The sequence below is a fragment of the Ixodes scapularis genome, unplaced genomic scaffold (assembly GCF_016920785.2).
Source record: "Ixodes scapularis isolate PalLabHiFi unplaced genomic scaffold, ASM1692078v2 PGA_scaffold8__174_contigs__length_109621045, whole genome shotgun sequence".
In the NCBI taxonomy this organism is placed as follows: domain Eukaryota; kingdom Metazoa; phylum Arthropoda; class Arachnida; order Ixodida; family Ixodidae; genus Ixodes; species Ixodes scapularis.
This window is the reverse complement of record NW_024609883.1, coordinates 31,714,420-31,736,413: the sequence shown is the minus strand read 5'-3', so window position 1 is coordinate 31,736,413 and position 21,994 is coordinate 31,714,420. Positions and strand designations below refer to the sequence as shown.

Genomic DNA, 21,994 nt, shown 5'->3' with positions numbered 1-21,994 from the left:
TCACTTCTGATTTGTGTTTTGCTTGTTTTTGCTTTTTCTCTCAGCCAATAGGCGTTGCAACCTTACTGCGGCGAAACGCTCGTGAATAACGATCAGTGAAAAGAGTGAACAAGAAAGTTACGATAACAAGCTTAAATGCTAGTCATACCTTCAAACTAACTGCATTGTTATTTAACATTATAAATTATATGAATCATTTCTATTTAAAACAAAATAACGTCTGCCACACCCGCTGGGAGCGCGGCAATCGGAAAAAGTTGGTCAGACCGGACTTACGTCATAAATATACGCGGCCGGACGGAAGTTGCCGAGAGCTTCATCCCCCTCGAGGCACTGCAAGCGGGCGCATTACACTATTTTGTTTACCTGTCACTGGTCGTGGGAGGCAGTTGTGGTGCGTATTTATGGTTTTATTTATGTCGGAAACCCCTTTATTAAATACCTGACCGCCGCGAGACACTGCTATTAAACGCGTCGCTGCTACGCGTATTGGTCACGCCAACGTAGCCTACAGCAGAGCGTTTGGACTGCAAATCGCTTGGGCGTACCTAGGAAGGCCCTTTCGACAGCCTGCGTGCGTGCTCGTTCGTGGGCTTGTTCACGCATCAATTTGAAGGTGTTGATTCGTGCGTTTTTGGTCTTTTTGCGGATGTTGCAGAAGAGCAAACGCCGAAGCTGTAGGCACGGTTGCGTGCCGGACTGTCGCCACCCTGGAAGCTTAGCAGAGCTCCGCAGGTTTGCGTCGAAACCGTGGAAAAATACGACGCCGTCGGAGATGGGAAATGAGTAAATGCATGGTAAATGCCATGAAGCGTGTAAAATAAGCTTTCCTTTAAATTCGACGCTTTTTTTTTTTTTTGAGAATTAGATTAGTCTTTTGACACTCTCATTGCTCTCTGCTCCGCGGATACAACTTGATCGAACGACGTTTTGTGGACGTTTGATCGTAGTTACCGAAAATCGAAGTCTGCGTTCTCTCCGCTTCGCCGATTGCAGAACGGACTGTCGTTTGCGCCTTTAGCATGATCGCATAGCTACCCAAGATGATTGCTCTATTTCGACTCGTGTCTATGCGATCTTAACTGCATCCCTGCTGCGGGAAAAGTCTGCCCAAGAAAAAAAAGTACTTACCCCTCGAGAAAAGGTTATCCATGCGGCATTTATTTCTGTTCTATGTAAAAGTGAACAGCATATTCAATCGACGAGAACCAGCATCAGCTTGCGCCGAGCAACTACGTACGACACCGTCCAAACTACAGCCAGCTTGCACGAAAAACACATTCCTAGGACACAATAATCGTCTTCAACACGGCGACGAGGGGACTAGAGACAGGCTGATCACCAAAATGAATGCGGGAAGTGTGTTGGAAGAGTTCACTTGGAAAAAAAGGTGGGTAAGAATGAGACGGAGGGGGAGGGGCGTTTTTAGTTCCGCTTTTGCAGTACGCTTTTGTAGAGGAGGGAAGCTCGATTTTGGGGGGGGGGGGGGGGGGGGGGGGGGGGAAGGGAAGGGAAGGGAAGTCTTCGCTTTTGTTATCTTGAGGCGCGCGCAAAACAACGCAAAAAAATACTATCCTTGTTTATTTGTTTTTACTTATATTTGGCCGTAATATTATGACGTTCAATTTTGTTCTGCTAGCTCCCGTTTCGGGTTGTCTCTACCTATCGAGGAAGGCACCTACTAAAACTCCCTAATGCTAGAATGACACTACCGCACACGGATGCACATTTATATATTTAACGTTTGATAGGTTCTCAAAACAGTCGGTAGTCTAACGCACGACAACAGAACTCTCGGGAGTTGGTAATAACGTAATCTCGCAAGGATATGCCGGCGGCGCTGCCAATTTTAGCCGTCCCAGTATTGCCTCATTTGGCCACGATGGCGCTCTCTGGAACCCTGCCCAGAGCCTATACGGCATGGCGTTTCATGTTTGGTGCGCAACAGTGTCAAAGCCACGACCGGGTCAAAGCCACTGGTGCGAGCGAGCGCGTTGCTTCACATAGCGCATCATTTGTGCGGGAATAAGTTCAAATGAACCGCAAGGTCAAGCCACATGCTCATGCCAACAGCTTTGACAGCGCTGTACACAAAGTATGAAACGGAGTTTTAAGTACCTTCGTTAAGCAGTGTTTGTTGTGTATTTTTCTTTTGTTTATATATTCTTATATGTGGGTACCTCCAGTGAAGTGTGTTGGCGGCCTAAAAGCCCCACAGGAGGCACTCACTTGATCGAATGGCGTTTTAGCGAACGCCCACGTTCATTTGTCCACGCAAAGCATCTTAGGATACCATTGGCAACAGTTTTGGTTTAGATTTTCTAGCCTCACTTCGCGACTTCCCGTTACAATTAAACGCTTGCATTTTCGAATACTTTCCTTAGATCTGTAATACTGTTGCTGAGCCTGTTACCTACCAATACGGATAGAATGCTGGCTTGGCTCCCTCTTGACATACTCTTGCTTCCTATTGCTAAGATTAGGCAGGTCCTTACAGCCGCTGGAGGTCCGTCTTAACGGGGGCTCTCACGAAGATGGATGGTTGCAATGCAAGTGAGCACTGACTTCATTTTCATGCAGTGCTGCGATTCATTTCTTTGTCAACGGGCCAATCGAAACCGAAACTGCGCCTCTCCTCTCGATGGCCAAAGAGGTACCATTATGCAGTGCACGCAGTGTTACTTACGTGCAGGCCTTTTTGGAAGTAGTCTATTCTGGATCTAGCCATTTGCCTCTTTGGTCCCTTCCACCACCTCTGCTGGAGTGCACTGTTAACTGTATGTCCTCCCCCTGCTTACGCGTCTCTTCCGCCACCAGACCTCCAGTCGCCGTTTTGTTACTTTTGGCGCCGAGCGAGAGCTCACCTGTCGTTTCTCTTGCTTGCTTCTGCTTCAAGAACCAATCTATTCAGTGGTGGTCTATTTACATATTATTTACAGGAGAAGACTGCCGAGATCGGGGGTGAACTACGAGCTCTGCGAACATGTCGCTAGCTCAATCAGGAACAGTGCGTGAGGCGTGGCCCGTGCTGAGGCCGCGCGTCTTGCCTATTGCAAAATGAAGACAACGAAGTCCCACCGTAACACTTCCCCCTTCTCGATAAAACTAATCAGTTTCTCGAAAACGCACTGGTTTGTTTGTAACGCGCTTGGGGCGTGTTCTGGGTAGAGGAACCGGAACAGACGAGGAGGATGGTCCAGGAGAACTTTCTGATGTCGGTTCAGTATTTGGCATAACAGAGCCCTGTCCCTTGATGATCGGTGTAGGCTCTGGAAGTGAAAACGCACCAGATGTGTTCGCTGTTGAGAATTCCGTCTCTGAAGATGCCTGGCCTGAGGCACATACACCTTTTTCTTCATCGGGACCCAAGTCGAAAAGTGGATAACTTGAAATTCGAGACGATGTTGAACTGCATTGTTCCGAATGTTGGGCTAACCGACTTCGCATGTCGTCGATGTGTCTTCTTTGTATTCTTCCATCTGAAGTCGTTACTTCAAATGATCGGGAACCAACCTGACGGAGCACCTTAGCTTCTATCCATTTCGGTTGTCCCGCGAATCCCTTAATAAAGACGGCTTGTGAATTGCTGAACTTAGCGTCTTTGTAGCCTTCTTCACCTTCCTTACCCCGCGGATGAATATAATCCAATGGGCAAAGCAATTGTCGTCCGAACATCAACTCTGCTGGTGTTTTCCCAGTTGTTGAGCTTGGTGTTGTATGTTGCTTATACAAGAACCGTGCCAATCGGCAGTTCAGACTTCCTTCTGAAAGTTTGCGGAGCGACTCCTTTGTTTCCCGAACCATTCGTTCGGCTTGGCCGTTGGTTGCCGGGTGATAGGGGGCGCTTGTGATTTGCCGGATGTTATTGGCTTGCAGGACTTGATTGGTGTCCTTGGCTAAAAATGGCGTGCCATTGTCGCTGCAGACGACTTTCGGGATGCCAAATGTGGCAAACATGGATCGCAGGGCGTCAATGACGGTGGCAGGAGTTGCTGACGCGCAGATGTGGACTTGCAACCATTTGGAATACGCGTCAACAACTATCAGAAGCATTTTTCCTTCAAAAGGACCGGCGAAGTCCATGTGAAGTAGACTCCATGGCTCCTGAGGGCGTTCCCAAGTTGGACTTGGTGCTGGAACAGGAGCACATACTTGTTACTGACACTTTGAGCAGAGTTGGACGCACCTGTCGATTTCTTTGTCGAGGTCAGGCCACCAAAGATGACTTCGTGCACAGCGTTTCATGGCTGTTACTCCTGGATGGTTTGCATGCAGGAGTTTCATGGCTGCTGGCTGTGCCTCCTTCGGAATAACCACACGTGATCCCCATAAGACGCATCCCTTGTGGGTCGATAGCTCGGTAAATTGCGTCATATAGCTTGCGAACTGTTTTCCGGTCAAGCATTTGGAGGCTCCGGACTGGACGGCTTGGTAGACCTTCGCCAGGAGGGGGTCCTTTGCCGTAAGACAGGCTATGTTTTTTGCTGAGAGAGATGGTGTCTCGAGCGCCTCAATCATCAGGATGTCTGCTGGACCGTGTGGTTCGTCCACGTTGCTGGGCAGTGGAAGACGGCTCAGGGCATCCGCATTTTGATGGAGTGCACCGGGTCGGTAAACCAGGTTATAGTCATAGTTTTGGAGATGCAGGCACCAGCGTAGCATCCTCGGGGACAGTACCAGTGGCATCTGCCTGTCTGAGTTGAGGATGCCTAGCAGGGGCTTGTGGTCAGTGTATATTGTGACGGACCTTCCAGCAATATACTGATGAAAGTGTTTAACTCCGAACACTATGGCCAACCCTTCTTTGTCAAGCTGGGCATAGTTCCTTTCACTCTTACCGAGCGTTCTAGACCCGTAAGCAATGGGAGCTTCGCGGCCTTGGTTGTCTAGCTGGGCAAGTACGGCTCCTACACTGTAGGGAGAGGCATCGCATGACAAGAAGAGCGGCTTATCAGTATTGTAGTGCGCCAGGACCTCTGCTGACGAGAGCAGGTCCTTCAGCGCTTGGTAGTCCTTCTTATGTCGGGACTCCCATTTCCATGGCACATTTTTGTCGAGCAAGCGATGCAAGCTTTCGGCCACAGTTGCTCGATGTCTGAGAAACCGATTGTGGAAGGCATCAATGCCCCGACGCATGTCTATAGTTCCGACTTGTCTTTTGGCTCTGGCGCTTCTACAATCGCCTTGACTTTTTCTTGTGTCGGCCGGATGCCTGCAGCATCAACTCGGTATCCGAGGAATTCAACCTCCGACATGTCGAAATGGCACTTTTCTTTCTTGACCTTGAGGTTAGCTTGACTCAAACGTCGTAGAACTGCTTCGAGTCGCTCTAAGTGCTGGTCCTTGGTGGAGCCAGTGATGAGGATGTCGTCAAGGTATGTGGCGACGCCCGGTAGCCCAGCAAGACATACGTCCATAAATTTTTGAAAGATAGCCGGGGCTACAGATACGCCGAAGGGTAAACGCTTGACGCGGTACAGTCCCTTGATCGTATTGCTGCACAATACCTCAGACGTAGCTTCATCGAGTCGAAGCTGCTGGTAGGCTTGCGCCAAGTCAATCTTTGAAAAGTGCTTTCCTCCACTGATTGTGGTAAGGAGCTCTGGTACAGTCGGCAGTGGGTAGGTCCCAGGCTTGAGAGATGCGTTGACTGTGCTACGATAATCACCGCAAAGTCTTAGCGATCCATCCTTCTTCCTCACTACCACTACTGGAGTTGCCCACTGAGAAGATAGGACAGGTTCTATTATTCCTTGTTCTTCCAAGCGATCCAGCTCCTTCAGCACAGAATCCCGGATAGCGAATGGAACTGGGCGGCACTTCAGGAACTTGGGTGGTGCGTCCGGCTGCATTGGAATAGATATGGGTGACCCTTTGTGACCGTTCTGTAGTTCAGTGAAAACATCTTGGTATCTATCCAAGACGTTCCGCAGTGAGGTGGAGGTCACGGCGTCCACTCCAGAAAGGGAAATTCCCAACGGTGCAAACCAGTCCCTGCCGAGGAGACTTGCTCCTTGTCCTTTTACAACACGCAGAGTGAGTTGGACTGGCTACTTTCTTGCGGCGGTTGTTTTCAGGACGTTTACCTGAATTTTTCCGAGAACTGGCAGCCTTTGCCCTGACCAGGTGTACAGTTGCTTCTCTTCAGACTGAAGTTTCGCTGTTCCTTTAGACCATAGTCTGCGAAAGGTTACTTCACTGATGAGCGTGATTGCAGCTCCCGAGTCAACTTCCATTTGCAAAGTTTTACCGTCGATGGTGAGGGTAATCTGAAAGTGGGGTCGACTTGGTGATTCCTCATACGTTTTGTAGAGGGTGTAAAGTTCTGCATCATGGTCAGCACTCGACTCACTCACTTGATGAGTCTTCTTGCTTTCTCCTCGTCTTTTCTTTGAGATACAAGCCTTCTCAAGATGTCCAATCTTTTTTACAGTAATTGCAGGTGCTCTTGCGATAGCGACAGTCCTCCGGTCGATGATTATCGTTGTTGCACCTGCAGCAGCGATTTTGGGCCCGATTTTTTGGCTTTGCCGTTGATCCAGAATCGCATTGTTTGGAGGAGTTTTGATGGATCTTGTCGACATCGTCTCTCATTTTCGACTGATGAGTTGTCGTTGATTCCATTGCCTTAGCCAAATTAAACGCTTTCTGGAAAGTAACGGCTCTTTCAGAGAGTAATCGCTGCTGGAGGTGAACGTCTTGAAGGCCACGTATGAAGCGGTCGCGTAGCATAACTTCCAGTGGAAGAACTGTAGATGTTACTAACTGGTTCACCGACGCTTGCTGCATGGTGCTCCCGGCGCCACTTGCCGATTGTTGGGTAATGGAGCCGCTCGGCGCTTGTGCGGTTGTCGTGGCAGATGCCACGGTCGTGACCATTGTTGTGCCGAAGTTGCAATCTTTTGCAAGAGCTCGCAGAGCATCGACGTATTCGGGAATGGTTTTGTGAGGCTCCTGATCACGCTTGTGAAATCTCCATCTCCCGAGTAGTTCCGATGGACCAGACTCGAAATGGCGTGATAGACGTTGCATAACGTCGTCGTAGGAGACCCCAGATGGCACTTGTGGGTGAAGTAAATCCCGAACCTTGCCGTAGGTTTTCTCCCCACAGAGGCTGAAGAGTAGCGCTCGCTTCTTTGCCGGGTCTGTCACGTCGTTGGCCTCGAAATAAAGTTCGAGCCGTTCCTTCCAGGACGTCCAACTCGTACCGGGAGTGTAGTCCGGAATTCGACCTTGCGCCATCCTCGCTGAACCATTCAGGTTTATCCTCGTCGCCAGTATTCAGTGGTGGTCTATTTACATATTATTTACAGGAGAAGACTGCCGAGATCGGAGGAGTAACCAACTAGCTCAGATTACACCAATCGTGAGCTACGAGCCCTGCGAACATGTCGCTAGCTCAATCAGGAACAGTGCGTGAGGCCGCGCGTCTTGCCTATTGCAAAATGAAGACGACGAAGTCCCATCGTAACACAATCACAACTGGTAACGCTGTTATCACGGTTTTCTGAAGGATGCACTGGCGTTGCAAAACTAAGTCTTTTGTCGTCTCCCCGTTCCGTCCAGAGTGTGCACATGCCTTGTCTGGTTCCTTTCATAAAGCTGGCTCTTCAGACTTGGGTTCCCAAGGTCACTCTGTGTCGTAGTCTGATGAAGGGCGTGCGCCCAAAACGTTGCTCGTTTCTTTTCCTCTTTCACGTTTTTTCTCTCACGCTTTTAGTTTTTTTCTTCCACCTTTGCGTGCCAGTAGCAGCCCACCCTTCGATCCTCTGTAAGGAGTCCACAGTGTGCCCAATAAAGATGTATCCACACAACGGACCGGGCCGCGGACCGATTGATCACGTGATGCGCGGCCCGCGGGCCGCCCGGATGCAATGAGCCTCCACACGGCGGACCAAAAAGAGCAGACGACAGAGTGAACGGGCCGGTCTAACCCTCGACCTCACAGCTCCGCCAAACGCATGCAACGAGCTGCTTTGAGGCTATTTGTAAGGAGCCAAGATGGAGGTTGAACGAAAGTAACTTTTGGCCGCGGTGGCCCTGGCGTTGACTATTGAGGACAAGGAGGACATAGGTGAACCGAAAAGGGCATGCATCTATTGTCCCACAGAGCGGGGAATCGCTCCACGAGCGCGATGAAGTAAAAAGTTGCATCGTCGCACCCATAGAGTTATTATAATGTACGCTAGAGGTTCAACTGGCGCTAGTGTCTATGCGACTTCCGTGACGCAAATTGAAGCAGACAGCAACCAGTCTACTTTTCCAGTCTTCCTGTGTATTCCTATGGGAAAGCGCGCGTGCATTTTGTCTCTTTGCCGGAAAATAACACGGAACACTTTGGTTATTTGGGTCGTACCGAATAGTATGTACCTTGATTAACACTGTAAAAGTGTAATTGCTTTAGTTAGCGCATTTTTCTTCATCAGTGACCGATGTTCAACTTCGCTACATTTCAGTCCCAAACGTGTGTTCCGCAGCAGTGTGTAAAAACAAGCGACGATTCGAAGCAAAATTACAATCGAAAGGAATGTAGAGTGTGTTCAAGGCTCGCCAGCAATCCGGTGACGCTTATATATTGCTAATATGCCAGTCCTGTCACTATATAAAAATGACCCCGTCGTGCATGAGCGGATAAAAACATTCAAAACGTAGAGAATAAAGTCCGTGGGCTATAAAAGTTGTCTCTTCGTATTGTTTTCTCTGCCGGGCCGCTTTTATCGGGCACTTGTTCTCAAAGATTTCGAGCGTGCGAGTGATATTTTGAACGTAGAACAAGCAGCTTCGCTCAGAGCAGAAAGAATAAAACGGAACTTACTTATTTAAAATAGGAATAGATTACGTGGCCTTCAATTAATTTTGATCGTATATGCACGTGTAGTTACTGATCCGGTGTTACTGCGCAGTTCTTGCCGTCTTTCTTAATTTCCAGATGTTCTTCGTTCGTTTGGCAGGTATATCCCCCACGCTGAAAAGCGCCGACGTCGTGTTCGCGCTAACAGTGTCCGACAGTGCACATAAATATATACACGTACGAAGCTGTTTTAGCACCATTTTTAATGCGATGAATTTGAAAGAAAAACACCGTAACTGACCAATTATTTCGTCGGCCTGACTGAGAAATGTTCCAAGCTACATAGTACGTATGAATTATTCGGGATATTTGCTCTTATGATCGAGCGCAGAGAGAAAATGCACTCACTTTTTCCCATAGAAATGCATTACCGGAAGTCAATTTTCGACTGGTTGCTGTCTACTTCAATTTGCGTCAGCACACTAGCGCCACTTGAACCTCTAGCGTACATTATAATAACTCTATGGTCGCACCATGCCGCCATCGTCGCACAATAAAAGGTTCGTCTTCTTTGTCTTCAACAGTTGGCGCCAAAAGAACACGACTTTGGATTTGGATTCTAATCCAAACAACAAAAGTCAGCTTGTTGCCAGACTTAGCACTCAATTATACTAAAAACGCCGCGGTCCGCCGCCAAGGTCCGGGAGAGAAAAGCGCTTGGCATTTCTCACAAGCGCGGGCCGCGGACCGCCGGCGGACCTCGAAAAGCGGTGACGTAAGATCACGTGATGCGCACTGCGCAGCCCGCGGACCAAAACAGCAATTTGGTCCGTCGTGTGGATACACCTTAAAAGGAGCTGTGCAACGATATTCAATTGGAATGTTTTTCTCTCTACACTAGCTTACTGGCACACCTCGGACTCAAGGATACTCACACGCAACACCATTGGCCAAGAAACTCCTTTGTTGTGGTGTAATTTCAAGGACAAAAGCGATCATTTTCATTCAATCTCTCCTTTGCAAAATTTGATGACGTAACTCGGGGATCCCAGTACACCCAAGTGACGATATTTGAATGCGGTTCATAGATTGGACCCGAGCATTGCGTGGGCACTCGACTTGGGCTCGTGACAATTGCTAGCTCGAGAAGCATTCGGGTTGTGACCCGTGTCCAATCGCTGCAACGACGACAACAGCCGAGCCATAACAATGTCTGGAACTCAGCGCGTGTCCTGCGCTTTGCCAACCCCTGCGCGTGGCTATGATCAACACTGGCGGCATATAATCGGCTCCAGATCACGTGGCCGCTTGTTCTGGCTGCGAGTTGAGGGGGTGAACGCCGCTCGCTTTTCTTAAATTTTTTTCTGGGACTTCTATTGCGTGGGGTGAAAAACGAACGCGTGTTTCATAGGTCATTAACGTTAGGGATCCGATTTAAGCGGTATTTGTGCACAGTACAAAAATTGTTGCATCGCTCCTTTAAGGGGGATCGGTGGCCGGGGAGTTCGAAGAAGACGACGAGCTGAAAGGCCGCGTTGGAAATGGGCTCCGTAAAGGAAATCTCAACGGCTAAGCCTAGCCGGGAATATTCTGATATCATTTCTGCTTCTGCCTCCTCTGCACCAAGTACAACGGAGTACAAGATTTTACTGCCATCTCTTCCCAACGGTAAGCTGCTTGAAAGCTCACTGATTCTTCATGGGGACCCATCAGCCCGGCCATACCGCATCGACGATCTCGGTCCTGCTTTGAAGAAAATCATCAACCCAAACGAGCTAGCTTCGCTTGGGGCCTACCAGTACAGTCATGTGTGGCTGCTCACAGTACGTTCTGCCAAAGGAAAAGAAAGATTGCTGCAGCTCCGAGAGATCCATGTAAAGAACAAGACATGTTTGATAATAGACGGGAGCAAGACTGCGCTGTCCATGAAGGTGCACTGGGTTCCAACTAGCGTCCCAGATGCAAACGTAGCTAGTGCTTTTTCTACGATTGGAAAAATAAAAAGCATCGTTCGAGACAAGTGGCACTACTCCGGCTTCGAAGAAGTGGAGACAACCACAAGAATACTGTCAATTGAATTGAACGAAGGGGTGACTCCGGACAGCTTGCCGCATCAGCTCAGGATTTTGGGAACAACCGTCCTTGTCTCCGTGCCTGGCAGAGCACCGCCATGTCTGCGATGCAGGCAAGTGGGACACGTCCGAGTAAAGCCCCTCGATGTGTTTACGTGTCTTGCAAGTAGCGTCAAATGCGCGAGTGCACGATGCCCATATCTCGAGCGGCCCTTGGAAGCAAATGGCGGTGCAACACTGAAATGAGCGGCCCTTGGAAGCGAATGGCGGCGGAGCACGCGCTCGCGGCACGTGTCTCGCGCGTTTCCACAACAATGGTTGGCGGTACTTGTAAAAAAGGCCTTCATCAAGGGGCTTTACGTCCGAGGCCAGTGCCGCGCCCCCTGGTGTAGCGTATGCCGAAAATTCGGCCACGATCCCGAAGATTGTATTCAAACGTACGCCAACCGAACGGCTGCATCTCTCCAGATTCCTACAGAATACTTGATGGACGCAGAAGAAACAGCCCAAACAGAGGTTTCGGCAGAGGTCAGTAATGCTCACAGCACAGCCCACGTAGAGGCAGTCTCACGGACTGAGAAGTGCGAAGACAGGTCGGCGTCGTCACACTCTGCAACGAAGGAGACAGTGAGCAATGTTGTCATCTCCAACTCGTTCAGTGCTCTTGTCTCTGAAGACCAAGCTGAAGACCAAGCTGAAGAGCCAGTGAAGTCAGACGAAGAGGCGTCCGAAATGGATGAAACCAGCGACAAAGAAATGCTTGGGAAAAGAAAGGGAGAACAAATTCTATGCACGTCAGATCCTGGCTACACATCTCAAGGGGAGAGGGCGGAGTCAAAAAGGAGGAGGAAGAGGCGAACAAAATCGTCATCTCCCAAGGCTCCCATCACCGAGCAGGATTCCATCCTGTCCGGCCACGATGACTTGAAGAGTCAATTAGTTGGTGTACTTTGAAATTCCTACGGCTGCACTACAAAAGGACGCTGACTGACCCGACGGAGATATTCATGGTTTTAGGCCCACATGCGGTATGGCGGTCAAGAGTAGACATGACAGAGTGCACACTGTACCCTTAACCTGCGTGGCGACACTTTGCTAACGAATGGCACTGGACTATTTGAGCTTTAGAACCAGTTGAAATAGAAAAACAATCTGAGAAACACTCTGCTGGGAAAAGGTCAAAAGGTAGCACTAAATTTTTATGCTTCGAGAAGACTATCTGTCGCCTTTGCAAGTGCCTCACTCTAAAATATTTTTTTAAGATCTTCGAGTGTAATACACATCCAGAGCTGAGGTTACTGCACTCTTTAACAGTGCTGTAGCCTTTAACTGATTTACTTTGCAGCTGGGTCATTGAATGCAATGTCTAAATTATGTAACGTTCCTTTTTTTGCTCTGACATATGTATATACCTCATTTTTTTCATTCTTGCTACTTATGTTTTTAACCTGTAAATAAACAATTGCTAAAAAAAAAAAAAAAAAAAAAGGGATCGGTGGCCGAGTGGGCTGAAGCGCACACCCAGCTCGACGCGCGTGGAGCGAAAGCTCGCGCTGCAGAACCGAGGGATCCTGGGTTCGAGCGCCACCCCTGCCCGTTTCGATCTGGATGAGCATCGTACCGGCTTGCGGTCGTGTATCACTACTGCGTGGTGCACGTTAAAGACCCCAGGCTAGCGGTTGTACTGCACTGGCTAAATTGCTCATCTACAGCGTGTGACTCGTCGCAACTTTAATGGCAGGCCAACTACACGCTGTATAAATATCCCCACAACCCCAATTATTATTAGTGTGCCCAATTGTCTTACCACGGCTCATTTTCTGTGGTCTCCTTCTCTGCCTAGTACACCTCCAGGGAAGGTTTTGTTCATGCTTTTGCCCTCCACCTCCTCATCTCCACCGCTCAAGTACCCTTGAGCAGCGCTATCAGGCTTACCCGGTTCTTGCCTGGCACCTCCAGCGAGTTTGAGTCAAAACCATAGCATTCTCATAGTCTTCACAACCGGCTTATTCACCTGGTACCTTTTTTCTGGTACACAAGGTATCGCAGACGGCGATGGGCTCAGTTTTTCTCCGGAAGTATGTAGGTGCATCTTTGCTATAGCGCTTTGGCTTAGGCTTTTCTGGCTTCAAACAATGAAAAGGAGCCTTTCGAAGGTTCGAAAGAACCAAAATGGCAATTGCCATGGCAACAAAGACCGATCAGCCAATCGCCTTGCGAAGTTTTGGTCGTCTGTATGCTAGTATCTTCGTGTCCAGCTAGCAGGCAGAGTTGGCATGATGTTGCTTTCCCAGGATCCAGTAACTTTAGGCCAAAGTGCTTACTCTGCTACATTTTTTTTTAAACGAAGTGTCTAGCGTTACGTCCGACGTAACCCAAGTTGCGTCCAAATCTTCGCCTTCCCTAGGTTCACGGGGGAGAGAGAGGAGGGCGGGGGGTAGGGTTAGGTATACGCGTTTCAGTGCTCCGTCCGGACGTAACGCTAGCCACAGTGTTCTTTAAAAGGCGAGGAATTCGCAGCAATATTACACCAAAAGTTAATTTTGCCCCATTAATACTGAATCTAAAAGATCAGACTCCGCCATGCTGCCGGATCGTTACTGCAGGATTCTCACTAAATTTTTGAATGTTGCATTGTATAATCTTCTGATAAAATTTTGATTGTCGCATTGAATAATCTACCATTCCATTTAAGCTTTGTACCAAACATCGACAGCACTCTGAAGTTTCCCCGATATTTCTCATTGGCTGCATGGCCTATGTTCGGGCGGGTTAGTGAGCTCCGTTGAGTGTGCTTCTTTGCCTCGCACTGGTACACTGCAGTGAAGCGAAACCCGCAGAATTGACATTTAATTGACATTTAGATTTTGCGGATCTGCTTCGCCGCAGCGCACGCCTGCTATAGGGAAAAATAACTCCTCCAGAGCGGGTTAATGCATACACCTGTGATTGGTAGTTAAGCAATTAAGAAAAAAGGCAATTATTTGATGTGTACTGCAATATACAGAGGCAGCTCTAGTGTTGTTGAAAGATGTGCTTTAAGAGTTCTGCTTTTATTCGGCGTGCTTTAGGAGCTTCGCTTTTAGTAGAATTGTTGTAGGAGACGTATGAGAGGCGCTTGCATGCTGCCTCTCGTATGTGAAAGTCGGGATGCACTTTTTGCGGTTCTAGTGCTGCTGCGGTCCTCCGTGCACTCCGCTGAGCGTGTCACGCTTGCCATTCCCGCTTCTCAGATGGAAGGCGGATCATCTGCATACGCATTCACATTGGGCAATTTAGTAGTCGAAAAATTCTAAAAACAGCTACTTGCTAGTAGCGCTGCGTATGCTGTTTTGTGACACGCTTACACAACTCTGATGAGTTGGATTGGGAAGGAGTGGCGATCGCTCGCTTCTGCATGTGACCGAGAGCGGTTCCAACATCCAAGCTTTATGCCTCATTATCTCCGTCATCCATGGCATCAGGTCAGCTGAGAGCTGTGCCACAACTGCACTCTGCGCTGCAGAGCGATTCCGAGCTACTCTTGCCGTCCTACCCTCGCTCGCACACTCTCGTCCACGAGTGTCTGCGTGGTGAACATCTGCAACGCCTCTCTCTTATAACCCATACTTCTGCTGCCCCATCATGATCAGGACTTGTCAACCATTGAGGCTTTTTTCCTTCTGCTGTAAATCTAGTGATGTTCTAGAAAGCATCGCTAGATAAATCTAGTGATGTTCTCAATTCAGGTCGATTTGATGCAGAGAGTCGCGTGACTGGCCACGTGACGTGACGCATTACTTGACAGCATATTTTGGCACCGTGACATTACGTGACCACGTGACATATGATTAACCATGATGCCAATACAAAGGTGCCATGAAAACCCACAATTTCTCATACATTGCAGTTCGGTATATGACAATTTGGTCACTGCATAGAAATGCAGATGCCAATTTTAATTTCTAAAATATTCATTTTGTAATACAAAAAAAAAATTACCGTGAACTGTTTTGAACCGGTTACCGTTGTATTTTTTCCGGTTCAGCTCCGGTTCAGTTCCAAGATGGCGGCGAAGATTTTGGTTCGGTTCAGCTCCGCTTCGGTTAAAAATAACAGTTCGGTTCCGGTTTTCGGTTCGGTTCCGGTTCGACACTCTGCACATATAGCCTAGGGTGCTGCTACCCCATCATGATCAGGGCTTGTCAAGCGTCACATTGAGACTTTTTTTCCTTCTGCTGTACCATTTCTTGAGGTAGAAATAAACTATTATTATTAATACTATTATTATTGTTATTATAATATTAAAATGCTCTCTCCACTCTGTAGGCTGTGTTGTGAGACCCTTTGCATGCGTGACTGTCACAGCTCCCTTTCTAGTCCACCATAACACAACGTTTGGACGGAATCAGTGCATATGTTAACACGATCTACTAAAGCGTGTTTCAGGAATTCCGTTTTGCATCGTGGCTTACCAGGCTGCGCACAATCAATTTGATGACCTCGCCTCAGAACGGAGTGTAAGATGTAAATGGTTTACTACAACTCGCTACTGAACACTCAAAATATGTTTTAAATTTATGCACCGTTCCTTTAAATGTTTGCACCTGTTGAGAACTGGCAGTAATCATAACCTCGCCGCTCGTAATTCGATTTCAAGTCTGCGACATTTTCAGTTGTAAGATCAAATTGATGTAGGACCGACTGTGGGAAACTACAAGTTCGTTGACAAATCCCAAAGCACGTCTTTCCATCCGTTGCTCTCTGTTTAAGTTAAGGATATTTTCGATTCCTGCATGTTCAGAGGCTTCAGGAGACCATGGGAACTGACAGAAGGCTACAGTGACTGCTACTAACTGGAAGCAGACGGAAATTCCAAGGTGTATCAAACGTTCTGAGCAACCTTGGTCACTTAGCACAGGCCTTTTCCATTGTCTTTCAGGACTTCATCAACATGACCAGTTTCGAAGAAGGTGGGTCCTTCCTAGAGCTCATGGCGGAGCTCTCACTACTCGAACGACTGAAATCCCATGGCGTAGAACTCCTGATGAGCAAGATTCAGACCATGCTCTGCAACAGTGAAGTGACCACAGATGCTCCTTGTACGGCAAGTGCTGACTCTGTCTGCTGGCTTGTGGACTCGTTGGATCGCTGGAACGCTATCTTGTACCGGTGCGGGTTTGGACTTCGCGAAGAGAAGCCTGGAAGCTTGACCTGCATAACCCTTGATGTGCACAAGGAGGGAGAACATTTAGTCCATGATGAAGGCATTCTGGAGGCAATGTGTTTTTTCTACCAGCTTTTCAGACTTCATCACTGCGTCTGTAGGCTGACGATCGGAAATGTGGACTCCTTTAGGAGCTTGTGGTATTGGCTTCCAGTGTTGCAACTGTCGCTAATAGTCTCAAGGGAGCTGCATTCACTCGAGGTAGTCTCGCTTCCGGACGAACGGGGGAGGTGCCGTGTCCTTGAGGCAGCTGCTGAGATTGCCACTCTTCAGGAATTGAAGTGTACCACGAAGTTTACGAGCAAATCGAGCCTCTGCAGGATGTTACAGCCTTCTGGTCCTCGTCTAACCGAACTCGTTTTGATCTTCGGAGAAGCTGAACTGTCAGCGGGAGGCTTTTTTGGTTTTCTGGGGTCGTGCTCTTCACTAAAGATTCTTCGACTCGATGGCAATGAAATACGCGATATTGGGCCTTTGTTCAGTCTCATGGCCAGCAACAGAACTATTGCTCAATTATCGCTCAAACTTCTTAATGGCGATATGAACTACATTGAGGAGGGGATCGCATCTGTCCTTCGCAGGAACGTTGTTCTCAAACAACTTGAACTGTCGTTGTACGACTCAAGTGCAAGTCTTATTGCGGAGTCTCTCGAAGTGAACACTGCGTTAGATTCAATTTCTTTGGAGGGGTTTTGCATCACAGACATGTCGCCTTTTGCACGGATGCTCAGAATCAACAGAACACTCCGCAAGCTGAATTTAGCCCATGTCCGTTCTGACGAGGACATTCCTGCGTTGGTCGAAGCTATTAGGTCGAATGAAACACTGGTGGAGTTATGTCTTTGGGGTAGTAGTACCTTAAACCGAAGTCTTGTAGAAGCTCTTAGGTACAACTCGACACTTGAGTTTCTTCATCTTAGGCAGATTAGTGCCTCGAGTGACCAAGGGCGCCTGATGCAAGCTGCGCTCGAACCATGGGCCCTTGAACGGTTGACTGCAGTCTGGGACGGTGGATGCTGCTTTGATCTGGCCCATGCGTTGCAATCAGGAGCAGCTATGTCTTCACTCAACCTTCTCTATGAGAACAACCACAACTCTCCGACGTTCCATGGACTTGCTGAAGTTTTTGAGGCACTTGCTTTAAACCAGACCGTAAAGTTCTTGTCGTTAAGGATGGGTGCGTCCAACCTTCTTCCTAGAAGTGTCACTCATAAGCTGTGTCTCGCTCTTGCTAGTAATAATGCACTCGAGAGTCTGTCGCTCTGGATTAAAGACCGCAAAGATGTGGCTACCCTGCAGCTCATTTGCGAGGGCTTATCTCAAAATTCGCATGTGCGCACTGTGCGAATTACCGTAAGCGGGTCTGACCCCGCGGCTCTACAACACATGGCAACGCTTTTAGGGAAGAATAAGTCCATAACATCCCTAGTCTTTCAAGTTCAAGTTGAATTAGTCCAAGATTTCAACCTTTCGAAGTCGCTATCAAAGGATTGGAGTGCTGAATGTAGGGTCCTCGCAGAGGCAATTTCAAGAAGCGACTACTTACTCGAAGCTGACGTCAAAGTGAAAGATTACGATTGCTCCGTCAACTACACTCCTGATCTGACGCTTACGGTTTTGCGCAATCTCTCGAGTGTCAGCAGGGCTGTTCGGTTTGCGTTGACACCGTCTACAGACAAGCAGGCGGCAGCGACGTTTCAGAAGTACCACCGCAGTCCTGTACTCTTCCACAAGCTGAAAGAGGCGAAGATAATGTCGGACAAGGAAGCAGCCAGTTTGGTTCGGTCAGCGGCGAACTTCATCGCTCGCCACTTCTTCATTGTGACCGCAGTCGTCAAGCGGACACTGCAGTGCGAACGGGCCAAGACAGCTGCGTTACAATTGACGGACCTCAACGAGGCGTGCCTCCTCAAAGTAGTATCATACCTTAGAGTTTGCGATGTTCAAAGTTGAAGGAATCGCTCAGCTCATGACTGTGGAGAGGGATGGATAGTAGCAATAGTAATAAATGCCTTTTAGGCATTAAAAGCCAAATCAATAGTTCTCACTATTGTTTGTTGTTTCCCGTGGGCTATACAGCGATTCTCATTCTTGCGCAGTAGCGGACGGCCATTCATTTTGACGACTGATATAGAACGCAGAAAACGCAGTAGAAGTCCAAGGTTGTGAAGCTACTTCCTCACTAGCTGGTGCATTGTACTGATAACTTCACATTGGGCCTACGAACTTGCTCGTGCTGAGGGACAACGGGGAATGTTAACATGAGTACCGCGAGAGCGAGAAGTGTCGTGCATCGCATACCCTTCCATTCTGTGCTGGCTGCTCGGAGGAAGCTTCATTCCACCGTTATTTCTTGAAGACACTTTATGTATTAATTTTTGTACTAAACAACAAAGTAGTCATGCCTCATCAGGCTACATGAACAAAAATCAAGTTTTCCACCTGTTAAGAAGTGGATGAGGAGGAAAGCCCGGCCATGAGAAGAGGAAACATTGCTGTACACTACACTGTATCCAGCGTCGCGAGTGAGCTTGGTACGCTGGGCCATGCTGGGCCACCAGACTCTTGAACTTTGCATATCAAGCCATTTAGTGGTTGAGCGAAAAATGTGACTTGTCGGTCAACCGTTCATAGTCGCGGCATCCTGTCGACAATGTAACCAAAATGCTACTAGCTGCTTTCTCGGCTTGTAGCCGTGATATTGAGATGTTTGTGTTTTCGTCTGGAATTCTTGTGACGATCGGTATTCTGCGCGTCGAAACTAGAAAACGTTTTCTATTTTTCTCTGGATGGAGCAGTCCTTTATGCCATGCCCTCCTTGTTCTTTCCAGGGCATTGCAATGGGGAGCGTGGAACACGATGAGCCTTTCCATGATTTCATTGCCTGCATTCGATCACATCAAGACTATATGAAGCCCTGTAATGTCGAGTATCATATCAACAACGTCAAGGCTGAACTTTATGAGAACGGAGCAGACATAGACGCTTCTTGCTCAGCGAACCCAGGCTGCTCCGCCTGTTGGCTCCTGGATTCGTTGGATCCGTGGAACGCCATCTTATTCCAGGGTGGAATTGGACTCTATGAAGACAAGCTAGGCAGCTTGGCGTGCATAACCTTTCAGCTGTCTTACTCAGAAGTTTACGGCGATGAAGGTCTCATGCTGGAGTCTGCGTGTGTGTTCTACCGGCTTTTCAGCTCGCATCGCTGCCTCCAGAGGTTGGTCCTCAGCGACGTGTATCCTCTTCTGGAAGAGATCTATTGGCCCGCTTTGCTGAAGCTGTCGCTGGAGGCGGCGAAGGGACTGCATTCGATTGACGTGGTTTCCAGTCTTGACAGAGAAGGAAGATGTTGTGTACTGGACACCGCTCCGAACGTTAGTACCCTACGAGAGGTGGCATGTACGATCAAGCCCAGGATCCCAGATTACCTCCACGAGACCCTTCGGGTTAATGGCTGCCATCTCACCAGTTTGAAGCTAGGATGTGCTGCTGTGACGGCAGAAAGTCTTTTTACTAGCTTGAAGTTCTGTTCTTGCTTGAGATTGCTGGAGCTTAGTTCCTTGGAGATGGACGTCGCTGTGTTCATCGACTTTATGGCCAACAACAGGACCTTAACTCATCTAATTCTGTCCGAGGTCTCGTCCGGTACGGGAAATGTTGAAGCTGGGGTGGCATCTGTTCTTGAAAAAAACACTCCTCTTGATGTTTTGGAGCTGTCGATGCGTGGTGGTGATGCCACCCACATTGCCGATTCTCTCTGCACAAATTCAACGCTGAAAATTCTTTCTCTGGAGAACTTTGGCAACCTTGCCATTGAACGATTCTCCAGAGTGCTCATGGTTAATGAAACCTTAATCGAGCTCTGTTTATGGGCATATTTCTCTTATGTGGACGCTTGTTCATTGGTGGAAGGCATTTTGTCGAATAGAACGTTAAAGCATCTGCACATTTCTACCAAGCACGCCGAGTCAATTCTGCGACTTGTGGAGGCGCTCAGGCTGAACACGACACTTTGTTCGCTTCATGTCGACGATATTTCCACGCACGAAGAGGAACAGCGGCTTGTCGAAGTGGCAGCCCTTCAACCTTGGGCCTTGGAACGTTTAGTCACGACCTGGTATGGCCACTGCTGCCGCGATCTTGCACGCACTATAAGCATCGGCGCAAATCCGACTTCTCTCGAGGTTTTATATCCGATGTACCAAAATCTCCACAGATATGACGGACTTGTTGAGCTCCTCACATCCTTATGTCCTAATGAGTCTGTCTCCTCCTTCTCTCTGACGGGCTATTATCCCTTCGGGGAACTTGTTTCCCGTCATCTGGGGAGACTTTTTGCTTGCAGCAAGACGCTCGAGGTTGTTCAGATTTCCACACTCTGCTTGGAAGATTACGATGACGAGTCCCATCTGCAGTTGCTCTGCGAAGGCCTTGTTCGGAACTCGTCCATCCAAAGCTTGCAACTTGTCTTCATCGAAAGTAAACCGAACATCCTCAAGCACCTGGCAGTGGTCGTGGAGAAAAATAGGCATCTAAGTTGTCTTGAATTGGACATTGAGGTTCTGGTAGACAGAGATGATGACGAGTTGCTGTTCGTTGTGGCTGAGTGGATGCAGGCGTGCACTCTTTTCTCCAACGCGATTAAAACAAACAGGTACTTACTTAAGGCTAATCTGAGGGTCTTCGCGAGTTACAGCATCATCGAGTTTGCATCCGACTACCGTCTCACAGTTCAACGCAACCTGTGTGCTCTGAATCGAGCCGCGCGCTTCGTGCTGGCGCCGGCCGCGAACAAGCGGGCGGCAGAAGTGTTCCAAGATTACGAGCGGAGTCCAGGACTGTTTCGTGCCCTGAAGGAGACTGAGAAGACCAGTGACTTGGACGTTGTTCGTATGGTTCGGTCGGCCTCCACCTTCATTGCCTGCCACTTCTTCGTCGTTGCCGGCGTCGTCAAGGAGAGAATGCACTGCGAAGCTGACGGCAAGACCGGGTTGCAGCTGGGGGACTTGGACGAAGTGTGCATGCTCAAGATTGTGTCTTACCTCAAAGTTTGCGACATTGTGAGTTGATGTGCCTTCTTTTTTTTTTTTTTTACGGAATTGACAGTTTGAGATGAATTTCCCAAGGCTGTGTTTCATTTTAGTGTTAAGGATGATTCTTGTGAGACTGTGTGCAATAAAATAGATATATTATTTTCGCTCATGAACATGTTTGTGAAGTTATATCGTCTTTCGAAAGTGTCCGATTGCGTGATTAGATTACCCATATGAGCGATTAGAAATTACAATTTTATGACGCCGAATTGGTCGATAAGGATATAAACCCCCTTTCCACGCGATTCATTGTTCCAGTGATACTTGTTGCAGCTTTCCATGCGTTTCAGATTCTTTTGCAAAACATTTGACTTAGTAAGGTACCTGTTATTAATTGACTCTGTAACTGAGAGCGAGACCAAAACGAGGGCATTCACTGTCTAAGAAATGTCTGTGCACGTTAGCCAGCTGCCTGCAAACATGGCCACTTGTTTCCGCTTTTGAGAAGCACTTAGGGCACCGGAGTACGATTGCTGACAACCTGAGCTCTTAGCGCCTCCCCGCGTCTGGAGAGGCTGTGGTGAGGATAACATGCTAGGTAGCGGCCGTGATAGGGAGTTTTAGTATAGCGCACGCTAAAGCTTTGCGTACATAAAAAATGGCGTCGTCACCACTGCGCATGTGCAGAACGCTAACCACGTTTTGCTCTTTGCGTGCAATATTTTTTTTTGGAAATTGCGTGCATATGCAAAGAGTCTGCGCTCCTCCAAAGAGTATTCGTGATTAGAAGTTGGCTAAAGCCAAGACGAGCACGTTTAAAAAATGGCGGCTCCCAGGACCATGGCTGCGGCCGCTTTGGCGGCGTCGTGAGTGGGACGTCGGCGGCATCCTC

At 48.4% G+C, this 21,994-nt stretch overlaps 2 protein-coding genes across 2 annotated transcripts; both read left to right on the top strand.

Moving 5' to 3' along the window:
• The first annotated feature begins 1,367 nt into the window (after positions 1-1,367).
• Positions 1,368-21,390, top strand: LOC121832858. Its single transcript, XM_042286611.1, has 2 exons — positions 1,368-1,390; positions 18,901-21,390. The coding sequence occupies exon 2, from the start codon at positions 18,910-18,912 to the stop codon at positions 21,136-21,138; it is 2,229 nt and encodes a 742-aa protein (XP_042142545.1). The 5' UTR covers positions 1,368-1,390; positions 18,901-18,909; the 3' UTR covers positions 21,139-21,390.
• Positions 15,868-18,904, top strand: LOC120842242. Its single transcript, XM_040213270.3, has one exon. The coding sequence runs from the start codon at positions 15,890-15,892 to the stop codon at positions 18,020-18,022; it is 2,133 nt and encodes a 710-aa protein (XP_040069204.3). The 5' UTR covers positions 15,868-15,889; the 3' UTR covers positions 18,023-18,904.
• Positions 21,391-21,994: the final 604 nt, after the last annotated feature.